This window comes from Odontesthes bonariensis, chromosome 22 (assembly GCF_027942865.1).
Source record: "Odontesthes bonariensis isolate fOdoBon6 chromosome 22, fOdoBon6.hap1, whole genome shotgun sequence".
Classification (NCBI taxonomy): domain Eukaryota; kingdom Metazoa; phylum Chordata; class Actinopteri; order Atheriniformes; family Atherinopsidae; genus Odontesthes; species Odontesthes bonariensis.
In genome coordinates this window covers 23,682,396-23,698,618 of record NC_134527.1, presented here as the reverse complement: position 1 = coordinate 23,698,618, position 16,223 = coordinate 23,682,396, and the positions used below count along the sequence as shown (strand labels likewise).

General features: G+C 40.0%; 1 protein-coding gene across 9 annotated transcripts in view; it reads right to left on the bottom strand.

Annotated features, from left to right (window-relative positions):
- fcho2 (FCH and mu domain containing endocytic adaptor 2) overlaps positions 1-16,223 on the bottom strand; it is a 46,212-nt gene that overhangs the window by 16,163 nt on the left and 13,826 nt on the right. For all 9 annotated transcript variants that reach the window (XM_075456238.1, XM_075456240.1, XM_075456241.1 and 6 more), the window contains exons 3-15: positions 15,858-15,932; positions 15,626-15,767; positions 13,569-13,721; positions 13,227-13,331; positions 12,101-12,199; positions 7,128-7,224; positions 4,092-4,136; positions 3,907-3,976; positions 3,792-3,816; positions 3,497-3,553; positions 2,651-2,708; positions 2,349-2,524; positions 111-135 (exon numbers count right to left, since the gene is read on the bottom strand). In XM_075456238.1, coding sequence (XP_075312353.1) covers positions 111-135; positions 2,349-2,524; positions 2,651-2,708; positions 3,497-3,553; positions 3,792-3,816; positions 3,907-3,976; positions 4,092-4,136; positions 7,128-7,224; positions 12,101-12,199; positions 13,227-13,331; positions 13,569-13,721; positions 15,626-15,767; positions 15,858-15,932 — 1,127 coding nt within the window. The remainder of the gene's footprint in view (positions 1-110; positions 136-2,348; positions 2,525-2,650; positions 2,709-3,496; positions 3,554-3,791; positions 3,817-3,906; positions 3,977-4,091; positions 4,137-7,127; positions 7,225-12,100; positions 12,200-13,226; positions 13,332-13,568; positions 13,722-15,625; positions 15,768-15,857; positions 15,933-16,223) is intronic.

The window sequence follows — 16,223 nt, the reverse complement described above, 5'->3', positions numbered from 1 at the left end:
ACAGTCAACTGTACACCCCCCCCCCCCTAAAATCTTCTTTTAGAATAAAAATAAATAAAATTAAAAAAAAACAGACACACAGATACAGAGAAGTTTAAAACAATACTCACTCGACTGGTTCCTCCGCATCTGTCCCTGAAAACCAAACAAATACAGACATTAATTCATCAACAGGACTCAATATGAATTTTAATCTGTAACTTGCGAAAGCTTTGTTTACTTTGTTAACAAAAAAGACCGATGAGGGGAAAGCGATCCTTCTCCACACAGGACATTTTAAATGCTTTTCTACAAAGTGGAATGCACTCTTTTATGGGTCATTGATCCTCTCTGAGGAGCTGTGCAACTTGTGGAGGCTTAAATTTACACATTTAAACTTTGTTTCCCCCACACGTTTCATATTTCAAATCCTCAGTTCTTAAGTAATTTTTTAAGTGAAAATATATACATGAATTTAAAACCCATAGAAAATACTATTACATGCTGAAAATGATTTTACTAACTATTCCCAAGTGGAAGGGAGAAGTTTCCACAACCGTAAAAGACAGTAAATCACAGGACTACTCACATACCTCATATTAAACCTAGGATGAAAAAGTCAGCAGCACAAAAGTGTGTATCTAAGCCTATACAACGATCAGTCAGGGACAACATAGAGCATGCCCCCAACACTTCACCAACTTCCTTCAGAGGCATTTTTTGCGGACATAAATCCGCCACGTCTTGCTGTGAAACACAATATATTCAAGATATACTCTTGAGGCCGACCAAACCAAGAGCAACTAAGTGCATCAGTTTCAATAAAAAACCCATTTCTTACAAGACGAAAGGTTAGGAGGTTGTCAAGGGAGGAGGAGAAAAAAAGAAACAAAACGGGTTTAAGGAACATAGCAAAACCTTTAACCACCGTAGAGCTGTAAGGCCGGGGTTTAGTCCCACAGGCGCTAAGCGGCAAATGGGTTCAATTACGGCTCTTGCTGGCCACACACACTCACAAACACACACACGACTTCCATTGCTATTTCAATAAAGGGAACACCACGGAGGGAGAACCAAACAGGAGGAGAAATGAAAAAGACAGAAAAATGAGCAGTGAGGAAAAAAAAGAAGGAAAGAACATCGCTCAATAATTCACTCCAGATGATGCAACGTCACCACCATGGAAGAATGCTGTAAGTCAAATTCAAAACTACTCTGTGAATCTGAAATGAGCAAAAAGAGGCAAAATCAATCCATAAATAAACATGAACAGACAGAGGAGAAGGCCAACAGAATTTACGGATTTTAATTACAAATCAACAGTGATCGGTTTTGTACTTTCATGAGAGGAGAAATTCATTTGTTTTTTGGATGTAAAAGAACAGAAAAACAAACTGTAATTAACTAAAGTAAAGCATAATCCTTAAGACAAAAATAATTTCAGAACTTCAGGAATGACCACAGAGTGTGTGGGCTCCTCTAATAAAAAGGAGCGAGGTGCAACACCAACGGTGAGAAGGAAGAGCAGGGAAAGCAGCGGGAGGAAGAGGCTGAGGAGATGCCGTGACATTGGTTTAGGAAGCAGCCGGGGAGCGAGGAGGGTGAAACACCGAGTGTGCCCTCTCAGCCGCTCCACAGCAACGTTAACAACAACAACAGTTCAGTTCACACACACACACACACACTCGTACACACACGGTGCCGTGTTTGCACACAAGCAGTAGTGGTTTTAAATTTTAATGACTGGGGCTATTTTCATAGAGCAGCAGAGAGTGATTCAGAGACTGAGTGATGGTGGGGGACAAGGAGCTGAATGAAGAGCTGCATGGGTGGGGTAATGGATCAGACCGAGCTCTTGTGAGTGTGTGTGTGTGTGTTTGTAGCCTGCTGACAATATTCCCAAAAGTGTCTGCAAGGAAGGCTAAGTGTATGAGTGTGAGTGTGCAGTAAGGTCCAACATCAGATATTTAACTGAGAAATTGATCCCGAGCACTTAATATTTGTCTTTAAAGAGAAAGAAAATAAAACTGATACCACAGTTGTTTGACATGAAACCAAAATCTGAGTAAAAAAACAAAACAAGAAATGAGTGTGAACAGTATCCCTAATGAATCAGAAACCAATGTGGCATTTAAACTAAATAAGACATGACATTTTGCTTCTAATGTAAATACAATAAGCTTCACAAAAGAGTAACTAATGGCGTACGTCTATGGCTAAATGGTTTTGCCGTCCTCTCAGACAGATGTTGTCCTGTTGCCCTCTAGTGTTACAGAGGGAGAGCAGACTTCTGCTGTACCAGAGGAGGACATCAACAGGTTTGAATCTGGGAGTATTTGATGCATTTGCAGGGTGTCATGAAGCCATACCGAGCTTGAGGGTGACAGGATGATGTTTCCGATGGAGGCTTTGAGCTCATCAATGTTTGCTCGGTTCTGGTGCGTGCCATTATTTGGCTGTACAGGTTTGATCTGCACGTGAAACTTCCTGGGCTCATCCTCATCCTCGGAGTCGCTGGACGAATAGAAGGAGTTGTCTTTGGCATGTAAGCAGAAATGTTAAAGAAAAAAAACATAACAGAAAAAGGCAAAGAGCTGAAGGAAAAGAGAGTTTTATTTATTCCTGCTCTCAGACTGCAGGTGGGTCTGAGCCTCTCAGATGAAAAGGATATCATTTTCATTTACTTCAGGTCTGATGCAGAAGCCGTCTGCATCAACTTTAGGAACATTCTGCAAAAACACAAAGAGAAAAGATTCATTCAAATCACATTTTTATTAAATTCAAAACCAACTACATAAAAGCTTGTATGCTTTTGTCTAAGCTAAAACAGTTCTAGTTTTTTTCTAAATTATATATCATCATATTTTTGTAAATAACCTCCTAAAATTTGCTAATATTTATTACAAATTTTGTTTAGCAACACTTGTTTTTTCCTTTCTTACATTAATCTTCCAGCCAATGCTAAATTTAAAAAAGGCACAACTTTTTGAATTTAGATTTTATTTCTCTTACTTTAGTCTAAATGAATCTTAAAATATACTTTATAAACCAGTTTAAATGTTCTGTAGATCACATAGTCAATTATTAACACTGATCAACAAGTTGTTTCTGCTCTGTTTCTTTCACATAAAATGAAAAAAGATTTTTTCATTTGTACCTACAGTTATACTACAAATTAAAATAGTTACACAGTGAAAACACTGGAGATATTGTTATTATTTAGGCAGTCACAGAAATGAATACACGTAATCATCAAAAGCTACCAAAAAAAACTACTACTAGTCATTTTTATAACTTGGGTGTCTATAAATCTAATTTAAGATTCAGGATAAATAAAATTTGAACTGATGTGGTAATTCACCATCTTCTTTAAGTCTTTTTTTAAACCGGTGTAGTTTAAATCAACACAATGTATTAGCCTGTTGTGTTCCACTAAAATAATCTGCTTATGAATGTTGACTGTATGTGTGTGAGTGTGTCTGTTTACTGGCAAGTGTAGGGTTATTAGCTTGCTTACAGCGTTCTGGATGTCTATGGACCCATAATATCCAGGGGGAGCACCATTGGCAGTGTTCTACATGTGGAAATAGAGTGAACAGAATGAATGAGCAAATCTTCAAAACAAACAAAAGGGAACAATGAAATTGAGAGGGAGTCACATGTTCAAGCAGCAAAATGCAGAGCAGACTGAAGGGTCTTGTTCACCTCCTGCAGTCTAAAAATCCTAAAACTCCAAGCTGATTTAAAACAGATACAAAGGAGTCAACTCAAACAATACAGACACTGTCTGTTTCAGTGAAAAATATACTCACAACAGCTTCAACTTCTGTGGACTCCCTGGAAGACAAAACAGCCACACGGTGATGAAAAATCAAATTTACATATGAGAGGTGAAAAGAGTATTCTGACAAGGATGTCCTCACTCACGTGGAGTCTGTGTCCTTGTCTTTCCTGCGGCCTGGGATACCAAATGGTTTTCTCTTTCTGGGTTTGGCACCTTGGAATAATTAGAAAAAAAATAATAATTATTTCAACGAACGAAAAAAAGAGTTGTTTAAAAATAATAATAAAAAAAAAAAACATCAGGTCTGTAAATTTTGCCTAAAACATACCTTCTGTTGCAATAGCAGCATTGCACTCCTCAAACTCGATGGGTCCTAATGAGACCAAAACAATCATTTAGGTTCATTTGACACAGAAAGGGTCAATGACCCACTACTGTGAATGCTATGAATGAGCATCACGCAATAACCACAAAACGCACAAAAATGAACACACAGCACAAAACACAACATGCAGTCTGGCGTGCCATGCAGAATGTGTGCACAGGCAGGGCTGGGTTGGTCCCAGAGGGCAGACAGGGTCACTAGCAGAGTCAACTGTGTGTCTGGTGGCCTCACAGAGATGTGACAGTCCCTGCTGGTGACACAAAGCACTACGATTATACAGTTATTCTAAATGTAAGCAGCGGCCTTGGTATTCGCCGCAAGCGTGTCTACAGGTCTACACTGAACTGGAACTTAACTGGCCAATACAACCCAATTACAATAAGACAAAAAAGCAGTGTTTAAAGCCCCATAGACAAATATGCTCCTCCAGCTTAAGAAAAAAATGACCAAGAAAAAAAAACATTCTGTAAACAAACAAAACCAACATAATCCCGGACACACCGACACAAAACCCAGTATCTATTCCATCAAACGGCCATAAAATCACTTTAAGCACAACCAGCCGTGCGTTTATGTGAATACAAATAACATTTCTTTTGATTCTTAAAATGCATCAATCACGTGATGAGAATGTGCCAAAACCAACAAAGTTTACACATAATTCAATGCTCATCAATCATGCACATTTACCCCCGAGGCACTGCAATTCGATTTTCATGCTCCACGTGTTAGTTCGGAAATTTTTACTTTGGCTTTTTGATGGGTCGAGGCACAAACAAACCCAAGCAAACTCACACAATGAAAGCTGCGAGAAAACTAAAGGGCAAGACGTGCAATCTGGATACATGTCAGTCTGGGAGACCGGGCTGCTTGTGTCAGTTTGCGCAGCCATCACGTTGGAGAGCTACACACCTCAGCGACATAGTTAAACAAAGTGAAAGCATTCACTGAGTGAAATACCTAAAATGATCTACAAGTGTGTTTTATTTTCACACTACAGCATCACTGGTGTTGCAATCATCTACGGATAGGAGGAGGTGCAGTCTCTATTTGCAAACAAACGGACAGACTCAGATATACTGCATGCTTTATAATTGAAAAGCTAAGCGGCAACATGAGCAGGAGAGGGACACAGAGGCAGAAAGATGGGGCAGGACCCTGCGGCAATACTCCTGCTTCACTAACATGCCATGACCTGAAAACAACAAAGCTAACGATATTTTAACTCAAAATGTATACAGTAGCAGCGGTCCGATGTGGTCTCCCCAGAGGACGCCAGTCGCGAGCAGAATTGACGCATTGTTTGGCGTGTGCAGTGCCGAGTGAAGCGCAGGGAAGCGGCGAGTCACGAGAGGCCTGCATCACGCCAAGTGAAGTGGATAAAGTACACCAATGACCGATCTACTCCACTGTGCAATATCAAGCCTCCTCACCGCTGGCAAATACACAATGGCAGTAGGAATGACTGTGAGGGGAGTTTCATGCCAATCAAAACAAAATCAGCACGCTCATTCAAGAACTTTGTGTCACAGCAGAAACACTATTGTTCCATCATTCCCTCACTGTATGGACCTAAAACAGGTACAAATATTTTTATCTTTAACTCTTGACATCATCCTTCCTTCATTATTGCATCAGTTGTTGGGATTGTTAAACAAAAGGAATACTAAAGGTCCCTGAAGTGGAAGCATGACTGGAAGACCCACACAGGACCAAAGCAGAGCAGGAAAGCTTTGCCGCTAGCATCCTGCTATTGCATCTGACAATATTTATGCTCACACATGAATATCACCGAAAATCTGGACAGACATTAGGAACTGTTTAAACCTCTCCCAAACAGACGGACGACTGTGTTTATACAAGGGAAGATGTTTCTTTTCTTTCTACTCTGTGAGGGAGCATGCAGTCACGCATGAGTGGAAAATGGTTTTTTAAATTGCATATGCTTCACATGGCACTGGGAGTGAAAGAGGGGTGGAGGGGGTTTGCGTGCCTGGCCCACTGCCAGTTGACAGCTCAGCTGGATATCGTTGAACACTCCGAACCCCCCTGCCTCGCAGCGTGTCACTTTGGGATTGTTTCCGCAATAGAAAGTTTATTCAACCTCTCTCTCTATATAAAGGCCCTGGGCCGGCCATCCGTTCAGCTATTTCATCAGGGGACAGGCAGGTCATTTTTCTGACAGGGCCGGAGCTGCTTTGCAATCCCTAATGAACAGCTTGATACTAGAGGAATTTTCTGACCGTTTTTTCAACCTCAATTAATTCTGCTGTCCAAACAAATGAAGGCCACCACTCGTTGGACTGAGTGTTTGGAAACAGGGGTCACCACTTGTGTACACACAAACACAGCGGAGGTGAGACCTTTGTGCCCGTGACCTGACGTAATGTAGTACAAGTACAGAGAATAGTGAGGTCATATTCATTACAAGGTATAATGGTCACATGATTCAAAGTGCATAGTGTCAGTTAAACTGAAACAGTACAAATGAAAAGATTCAGAGCTACAACTAAAAAACTAATAATCAATTCATATGGACGTGTGTGGGTGTGTGGATGGGTGTGTGTGTGTGTGTGTGTGTGTGTGTGAGAAACACAGGGTGGTGACGGGGTAGAGTCAAAGCGGTCTGAGGAGTATTCTCTTGATAATTGTGGCATGGCAAAGTTTACACAAGAGTCATTGTTGAGCTCTGACCTCCTGAAAAAGTTGGTTATGCCTGCTTAGTCTGCAAGCACAGCAAACCCCCTTGTGTGTCACATGCTTACTGGAATGTCAAGCCGGCCTACCTTTACAGCAGATTACTATGATTGCCTCTGATGGCCCTCTCTTATTTCTAATTACCCCTCTCTATACACCCCTCCACCCCCGGAAGGCAGTATCAGCTTGAAAGTTTTAATCCACGTACATAATGTATTGACAGTTAGCACATACATGGACATCAGTCATGAGAGTAAAATATAGAAAGCTCTGGTGGCTCACCTGGTCTCTCCTTGCCTGTTCCTTTGCTCTCAGACAGTTTTTGTATTAAGCTCTCTACTGACGTGTTCTCAATGTTCCTCACAAATTCATTGTGGACCTACAAAGTAAGAAAATATATATACATACACACACGTTTAATGGCAGCTTTACGGGCAACACATGGAAAAAACAAGTTCAATTTGGTTCATATATTCATACGTTATTTCCCATTCTTGTTCAAATTCATAATTATCAATCTTTTATAACATGTACAGTATTGCGTGAAAGCCTATGTCCCTAAGAAACAGGAAGAAAATCAAGTCTCATCAGAAATGTTTTTTCTTAATTAATGGAAACAGGGAGAAAAGCCTGAGGTATGTCAGATGGCACAAGAAGTGGACTGAAAATAAGTGGCAACAGGTCTTATGGAGGGATGAATCCTCCCCAGAGCCCAGACCTCAACATTATTGAAGCAGTGTGGGATCATCCTGACAGAGAACGAAAAAAAAGGCAGCCAACATCCAAAGAAGAGCTTCGGGATGTCCTTCAAGAAGTCTTGAGAACTATTTCTGAAGACTACTTAAAGACGTTTAAGATGGTTCAGGCTGTGTTGAAGAAAAAAGGTGCTGATACCAAATACTGACTTTCAATCCAATTAGAATTGTTCAAACTCTATTTAGCCTTTCATACTGTATTTCCATTAATGTTTGCACATGTTTCAACATATTGCTGCACTTATTTCCTGCTTTCATGGTAACGTATAAAGGAATATTTGGTGGCTCAAGACCTTTCCAATTCTGTAAAGCTTACATTGTTCAATGTGTCGCTGCATAGCTGAAACACAGCCCAAAAAAACCCTAACCCAAAACCTTTGGACTAAACATTCCGAAAGCTGATCAAAATCTTTTCATCTAAATATAACAGCTGCTGTAAAGGTTACCCATCACAGCAGCAAGGCTGAAATCAACAATGGGTGTCATACCGTTCATGAGTACTGGTTAAGACTGGGCTTGTGTGCTAAATAACAAAAATGTTATTTTGTGTCACTCTTCATTATTGAAATACATTTCTGGGTATTGTATTGGGTATTGCATTGAGTCTGATGCTTTTTTGCTTGTTTTGTTTGTTTTTTTGTTTGTATTGGCTCTGCAGTTATTACCACAGACTGTAAATAAAAGTGGGCGTACCCATCATAAAGTTGTTTGTGAAGCGCGGTTTCAAGCCACAAGTTCGGCATTCGGCCATCGCCATAATGCTCGCTTGAAGCCAGAAGGGACCATAGTTGGACAAGAAGATGGAGGAATTATTTTCAAAAGGACCACTTGCACCCTGATCAGAAGGAGTGAATCTTGATCATGACACCATAATGATTTTTGTGGAAAAAAATAGTTGACTTAAGACTTCCTACACTAGTTAAAGCTTTTTGGAGTTTATCGAAGCCAGAGATGTTGTGGTGACAGTCTACAGACAGTAAGTAGCTGTACATCTCCTCACTGGCTTCACATTTTAGACCAAGCGATCAACCACTGAAATATGATCATTAGCACATCCATCAGTGCATCTCGAAACATTTAAATATAGTATAATATTCACCAGTCATAATAGCGTAACTGGTACCGTTTGAATTTTGCAAGTCTGTTTGTTGCGAGTGTGTTTAAATAGTTAAATCAGGTTCTGGTTGTTACTATATCAGGAACTAAAACAAAGTTAGTCGTGAGTGCTTTGGCAACAGTTTATTTGTGGATAGATTTTGGCATCATGACAGTGTCACAAATGGATGAGATACGTGGAACTTCAGACGAGTGTAGTTGACATCTAAATGAGGGCAGAGTGAGAAAAGGTGAGTTCCAACCCAAGATGATCTCTTGTGTTCCACTAGTATAAGCTTTATTTGTTCTTTTTTTTTTGCTACATACACAAATAAATGGATTATTTTGTACACCAGAATGTAATGTTATTTTCACAACGCTCTCTAAGTAACTGATGAAACTAAACATGTGGAAATCCATCCCTGGTAGGGGGAAGTGCAATTTATTGCCAAATAAGCCAGTATTAAGCTTACTGTTCAGTGATTGCTTTTCAGTTATAGCACCCATTTCATGTGACTGCTTCATGATATGATAAGTAGGGACAGTTCGCTACTGTTAGTCTCAATTCAACTTGAGTTGCTCCACTTTCAGTTAGTATTTATAACCTTCACTTTGTTTATTTAGCATGTAGAAACATACTGAACTTCACTGTCAGTCCACTGTAAATGTTGCTGGCACTAATACTCCCCCGGGCACTAACAGAGGAAGAATGCCGTTTGTTTGCTTGTTTCTTTTTGATGTGCATGTGTGCTCGTGTGTTTAGTGATGGGGAAGCAGAAGCTATATATAGGCATGAAGATGAAGAACAAAGAGGATTGTGCCATCTCAACAAACCATTTAGATGTGCGTGATACTGTAAGCGCAGAGTGGCTCCACTATCAAACAAACAAACACACACGTATATGTGTCTGCACCCCCGGGCCCCAGTGGTGAGGTGGAGTGGATCAGCCTTCTATGCCCTGGCAGGAGAGGATGTTGGGGGAGGGGTGGGAGGGGTGAGGGTGAGGCAGCGGGGAGGTTGCTGCGGTGAGGAAGTGTGCTCAGAGTAGCACACGCAATCTGTCAGGTGCTGCTGCCATGATGGCGGCCGCTAATGTCATCAACCTGCCTGGCCTACTCATCTCTCACAAACACACGTACACCTACGCATGCACACTAAGAAAAAGACCTAATCCCACTGAGACTTGACCACACGCTCGAAAAACATGCATCTGCCTTGAAGGTATCCTCGCTCACACACAAATGTTCACAAACGCAAAACACAACACGCACACTCCCAGACACACCTGCCTCCGTGCGAGTTTAATTCTTTCGAGACTGTCTACTCCTCTTTCTGTTCATATATGAAATAACCTTCCTTTACAAGACATTGCTCTTTCTTTACGCTGCTCACTATTTTTTCTCACATCCTCTCATTCTAACCCTCCTGGTTCAAGCCCACCAAGATAAAAACCTTCCTGAAGATAACAGCACAGCTCAGATTTTTACTGAGTGAGACCTTCATTAAATCTTTGGCTGGTATTCTCTGAAAGACAATTTCTTCAAACGGTGACAAATAAAGAAACCTGCTGTATTTAATAAGGCCATGACCCTTATGCAGGACAGTTTCCAAGAGTAAGACTTCTTCACAAACCAGCAAAGACCTCAAACGCGACAGAATTAACCCTATTTAGAGCATGTAGGCCTGATACAAATGTGAGGGAGGACAATTCACAAGTCTGAAGAAAATTTGGTTGTTGCTGCTTCAGTGACAGTTGATCATTAACAGATCGATAATCTGAGAGACACAAAAACAGACCATAGATGAAGGCTCATGCAGTTATAGAGAAGAAGGCGAGGCGTTTATTGATCACTGAATTTTATTGGTTATTTTTTGTTTCACTTAATCTAATAAGGGAGGTTGAAAAACTGATTTGAAAACAGTTCTTTTGGTAATTGTGCTGATGAATATTTATTTCCACTGATAATTGCCAAATAATTATATGATACACTGTGAAGGACTAAATCTACTTTTGCCTTATTAAACATTCATCAAAATTCGTTACTTTACTGGTAAAAATGTACATGAAATGTAAAAATGTACATGAAAAACACAATTTGACAAATAATATTGGGCATAATTTTCCAAAGATCAACAACTCCCACTTTTCCTTTATTCTTTTTTGCTAGTGAACACTGCATATGACATATTCAACCCTTAAAACCCCTAAAGGCTTAGGTTCTGTGTGTATTTAATTTACCTTTGGTGTGACAAATCTATGTCAGAACCCTAGTTTGCAGAATTAATATCAGAAATACAGCATATGTAAATTTGATCTTGAGTACATAAATATATTGGGACAAAATACAAGAATAATTGTAATTGTATTCTAGAAGCTAATCATCAAAGAGTTTCCTAAAATGAGGGGGAACATGAATGTAAAATTATTCCCAACAACTCAACAAAAGAGCCACGTGTGTATGTCTAACACACAGAACTTATAATATTGTATATTTTGAATGCTAGTACCGACAGATGTATGATTTTGTGTGTTTGCAACATTGTTCTTCATCAATAAAACCAACAAACAAGCAGAATTCTGCCAGCTTTCTTCTTCCTTGTCATTATTTCAAACTTGATGAAATAATGACACTCCCATTGCCCCATTTATCACCAAATGATAATTCCCAGACAGCTTAAAGACTTTCTGATTCAGATAGATAAACCACCTGTATATAGAGCAGCTTATACTGCTCAGAGGCAGGAACTGTGGGGATGAGTTACCTGCTGTATCCTGCCGTGATTAATTTTTTCAAACTAGCAACAAAGCTGTGTAGATGGAGATTATTTGGTGGAACGGTGTCGCCCCCTACAGGGAATAAATAGGATTACTGCAGTTTGTACAGAGCAGCTCCAGATTAATGCAAACAGAGCAGCAGGCTGTAGTTAGTCTTGATTTATTCTGTGTGGCACGAGTAAGTATGATTGCTAAATAAATAAATTAAATTAAATCTCTGGTTAGCATTACATACTGACTAATGTAGTTCTGGATGATGTTTGAAAGCCTTCACAACTGGACTTGATGCAATTTTCTCAAACCTAAACACACTTTTCCAGAGACAATGAGGCCTGTTTGGAACTTCTAAATCTCAGACACCATATTTGGCAAGAGCCCAGACTTCTGGAGCTGCTTTCGATAGGCTGAGAGGGAGTTTTGATCAGTTTTTAATTGCTTGGTATAAAAGGATGAATTAACCATTTCCTGCTTCTTAGTTAAATGATTAGCGAGATCAAAGATGACACTAATTGAGATGACAGACAGTGAACCCAGTGAGCACAGACTCAGGTCAACAAAGACACCTACTCCACCCACAGGAATGTCTGAGAGTACGTATGTGCGCATGTGTCATTGTGTGGACACTTACCTCTCCGATCTGAATGTGCGTTTCATCCACAGACTGTGAGTATGACCGAATGATCTCCTTCATGTGAAGAATGTGGTTTTCTTCAATGTCTTGGAATTTCTGTAACACAGATTGATGATATTTATGGTGCTGTAATGCAACAAATCACTCACTTGAAGTCATATTAACCGCATGTTGACACATTTGCATCATGGTGTCTGTCTTTTTAAAAAGACATGAAAACAGAAATAACTTCAGGGCAAAAAAAAATCCAGCCAGGAGAACATCTTCTTCTTCTTGCTTCCTCATTCTGTTTATGTGACTTCATATGTGTCTGTATGGGTGGTCTATGGCACTCACACATATAGTTCTTTTCACAAGATGCCAGTTGTGGTCATAATATTGATTGGTGGGGATTCATTTCTGGCTTTTAACAGCAGAAAATAATATATCACAAACTTGAACTCTGGCATCTGACTTTTTGTGATAAACCAGAGAGATTGAGTGTTCATAATCCTAAAGTGGAAAATTACAACATGAATAGAGGAGAAAAACACAGATTCTTCATGTACACCACATAAATAAAGACACAAAATAGAATTCCATTTCTGTTTTTTGCTAGCTAGACACACACATAAGACACAATCAGACAAAGAGGATGCACATGTAGGAGCCCAGTGATGTCAGAGAGCACATGTGCTCAGTGTTTAGAATATACGTCCACATGTGCGGCAGGGGAGATGAGCCGTAGACTGTGATCCCAGGGAAGCAGAGCAACAACAGCGCTTTCTTTGGGGGGAAACAAAAAAGCTGGGCTAACTGGAACCAGCGCTAGTGGCGGCGCTGCTGCGGTACAGGAGGATACGGGGTCCAAATACTGGTGATCTGATTTTAATTAGGAGTTTATCTAATCAGCCTCTCAGATGGATCCAATTAGGGATTTCCACAGCGATTCCGTTAAGGAGGAAAAAACACAATCTGGAGATGATGCAGGGCACGAAATGTGGAACAGACACACACTGGACTGACAGATTACACAATAATGTATTGCATACCACAAAGACAGACAATAAGCAGAGTTTGTGAGCGCATATTTCATTAAAGCATGCAAACACAGAACAGGAGAGTCGGTTCACTTTTATTATACCTGTGCAGTTTCTGCCATCTTCTGTTCAAACTCCGACTTGGCTGTGGCATATTTCTCCACATAAGATTTGTACGTCTCTGTGGCTTTTTTGGCTTTCACTCCGGCCTGTGAAGTGTAAGCAAACAGATAATGGATAGAAATAATGTATCACTGACAATGACTTTCCACTTTCCAGGATTAACTGAAACACCATCAAGAAAATTAATCTTCATGCAACATCTGAAGGCCAGAACCTTTCAGGGTTAAGGTTTCTTTGACTTAAGCATTAGAACACTTCATCATGCCTTATTACCATACCATGATTATGTGCGTATGTGTGTGTGTACGAGTGTGACCTCCCACCTTGTCCACATCTCTCTGGGTGGCCCCCTCTTTGCGGAGGCGTTCCTGCTCAACCGTTTTGGCATTGTAGATCTCCTTGGACTTTTGAAGCGACTGAGAGATGCTCTGGATGTTCTGGACAGCTTCCAGGGTTGGTGCCACTTCTTCTTTTGTCTGAAAGCACACACATCTTTTCCATTTATTCATTTAACAGGCCAAATAATATGAGCAAGTCTCACCCATTGCACCTCAGCATAATAAACAGTCAACACTTGTCCTGGAACACCCTTGCTTATTATGTGACTGAAAAAATAGCAAATAAAAGTTCAGTGTAGACAGAGGCCCTTTATGGGACTAGTAAAATACTATTCAGCTCCACTGTTTCATTCTCACGCATTTGATACAGACCCTTGGCATGGCACAGCGGGAAGCAATTAAAGCTATATAACATCTATCAAAAAATGTATACAACTCTGTATTTGATCTTAACACACAGCCCTTCATATCAACTTCAAGCATTAAAAGGACATTTTAAAAAAAAGTTTAAACAAGGGGTAATGGCTTCCAATTACAGTGACCACACAGTAAGCTCAGATGATCATTGGTCTTACCCATCACGATCGTCACCGAACCCTTTCAGTTATGGCACAATTATCATTTAACACAAACATCCATGGTGAAACCAAACAACAACCAGTAAAATCTTATATCACGTACGAATCTTAAAGATCTACAGGAGCTGATCACACTGCTTAAACCCATTGTGCATTGTGTCAGCAAGTAGCCTAAGAAACAAAGCAGTGAGGGGCTCGGAGTGCGGGAAGAGACGGAGAGAAACTGTGACAGCCTTTCTGTTTTGCTGAAAGCTCGAACACAACTCTGCTAATTCAATGCTCCTATTTTATTTTGTGTTCTGTGGCTTCATGCATGAGATATGAGCTGATACAGTGGCTCAGCAAAGAGGGGAGATAGAGGAATGAGGTGAAATAAAATGCCTCATAAGACCGCATTGTTAGTGGATTCCATTTTGAAAGAACGTTATTATTTTATGTTTCATGTACATGATGTAGTTTCAACTTCTTTTTTTGACTCGAGGGGAAATAATTTAAAACTGGAGCAGAAAACCACTTACAACAACCAAAATAATTAATTTTAAAGAAAAAAAAATGACACCTGGGAGGATTTTTTCATTTCAGTTGGAGATAACCCAACCCAATTATCCACACTCCACATAAACCTGACAAACAAGAAGTCATTTATTGGCCAAAACAAAAAGCAATCTGATCTCATATGAAACACCAGAGTCAGGAATTAGAGCTGGTGTTTGCTTGCATTTTAAGACTCAGTGGATATTCTCTATTTTTGGAATAAATGGCAATAAGTCATATACATGTTGCCATTTTCTCTAGATATGCAGCACTAAAGTAAATATAACGGCTTCATATAAAACTAAGTGTTTGGAATGAGTTCACTGACAGACCTTAACATCCGTTTGCTTCTCTATTACTCTTAGTGATTGAAATGCAGCCCATTAACGCCAAATCCCAGCCCCTCCCTGATTGGGGCTCATTGTTGTGCATTTACAGAACTTTCCTCACACTGGGCTGTTGTGGTTCCTCACTTCAGCAGGAAGCAGCTACAGCTAACAAACTATGCTGAATTTTGGCCTAAATGGAGGTGTCATTGTTATCTTTACACAAAAGAATACAGATATACTAAATGAAATCGTATTATCTCATTTCATTTTATGTTAAAAACAAAAACAAAATTAAATAAATATATAATCAATTAAAACTTAAAATACAGATGTACTGCCCAGGCCTACGGGAGTATGTCAGTGTGTGTGAGCAAGAGATGGTAAAGATCTTACTCAAAGCTCCCATCATCCTGGGCCTGACTCTACTCTTCCTCAGCCTTTTGAACTATCCTCTGTTTAGAACAGAACTGACATCGCAATGGCAGAGACGCCATGTTTTGTACGTGCTGCTCCCGGTGTGATTTGTTCACGTCTCAACTCTTTCTCCTTTTGTCAGTTTATATTATTAAACAGCTTGATCGCTGATTCGACGGCTCCCCACCTTCTTGTGTGCTTTGGCCTGCTCTTCCACATACTTCTGAACTTCTTTTATAAGTTCCTGTAGTTTCCTCACTAGCTCCATGTGACAACTGGCCAGCTTCTCTGTTGAGCTCTTAAACACATCCCACACTGGAGCAAATGTCCTGTGATAAAGGATGACATAGAATTATTAAAATACACATGAAACCGGCTGGCTTTTTTCCTTCATGAGCTTGGAAACTGTTTGGACTCACCCGAGCTGAGAAAAGTTGCCCGCTGACTTGGCGAGTTTGGTCATTGACCTAGCATATGCCTCTTCAATGGTACTCCTAAAAAAAAATTTAAATATTCAACAAAACATACAATAAAATACACAGATTATGTGTTACAGCTTGTTAAAGTGATGAAAGATGAACGGTTCCTGTTAAAAGCATTAGTACAGGATGAAGTTTTTCCAAAGTATCTGAAACTACACACGACTGAACACATGAAACTGCCAAAAACACTCAGAACTTACAACATAAATGTTTGACCACATGTACTGTGTGTGGGCAAATGTATGTGGTTTGGCTTGTGATTTGTTCATGAACTTCATGTTGAAGATGACAGAGTATGAAAGC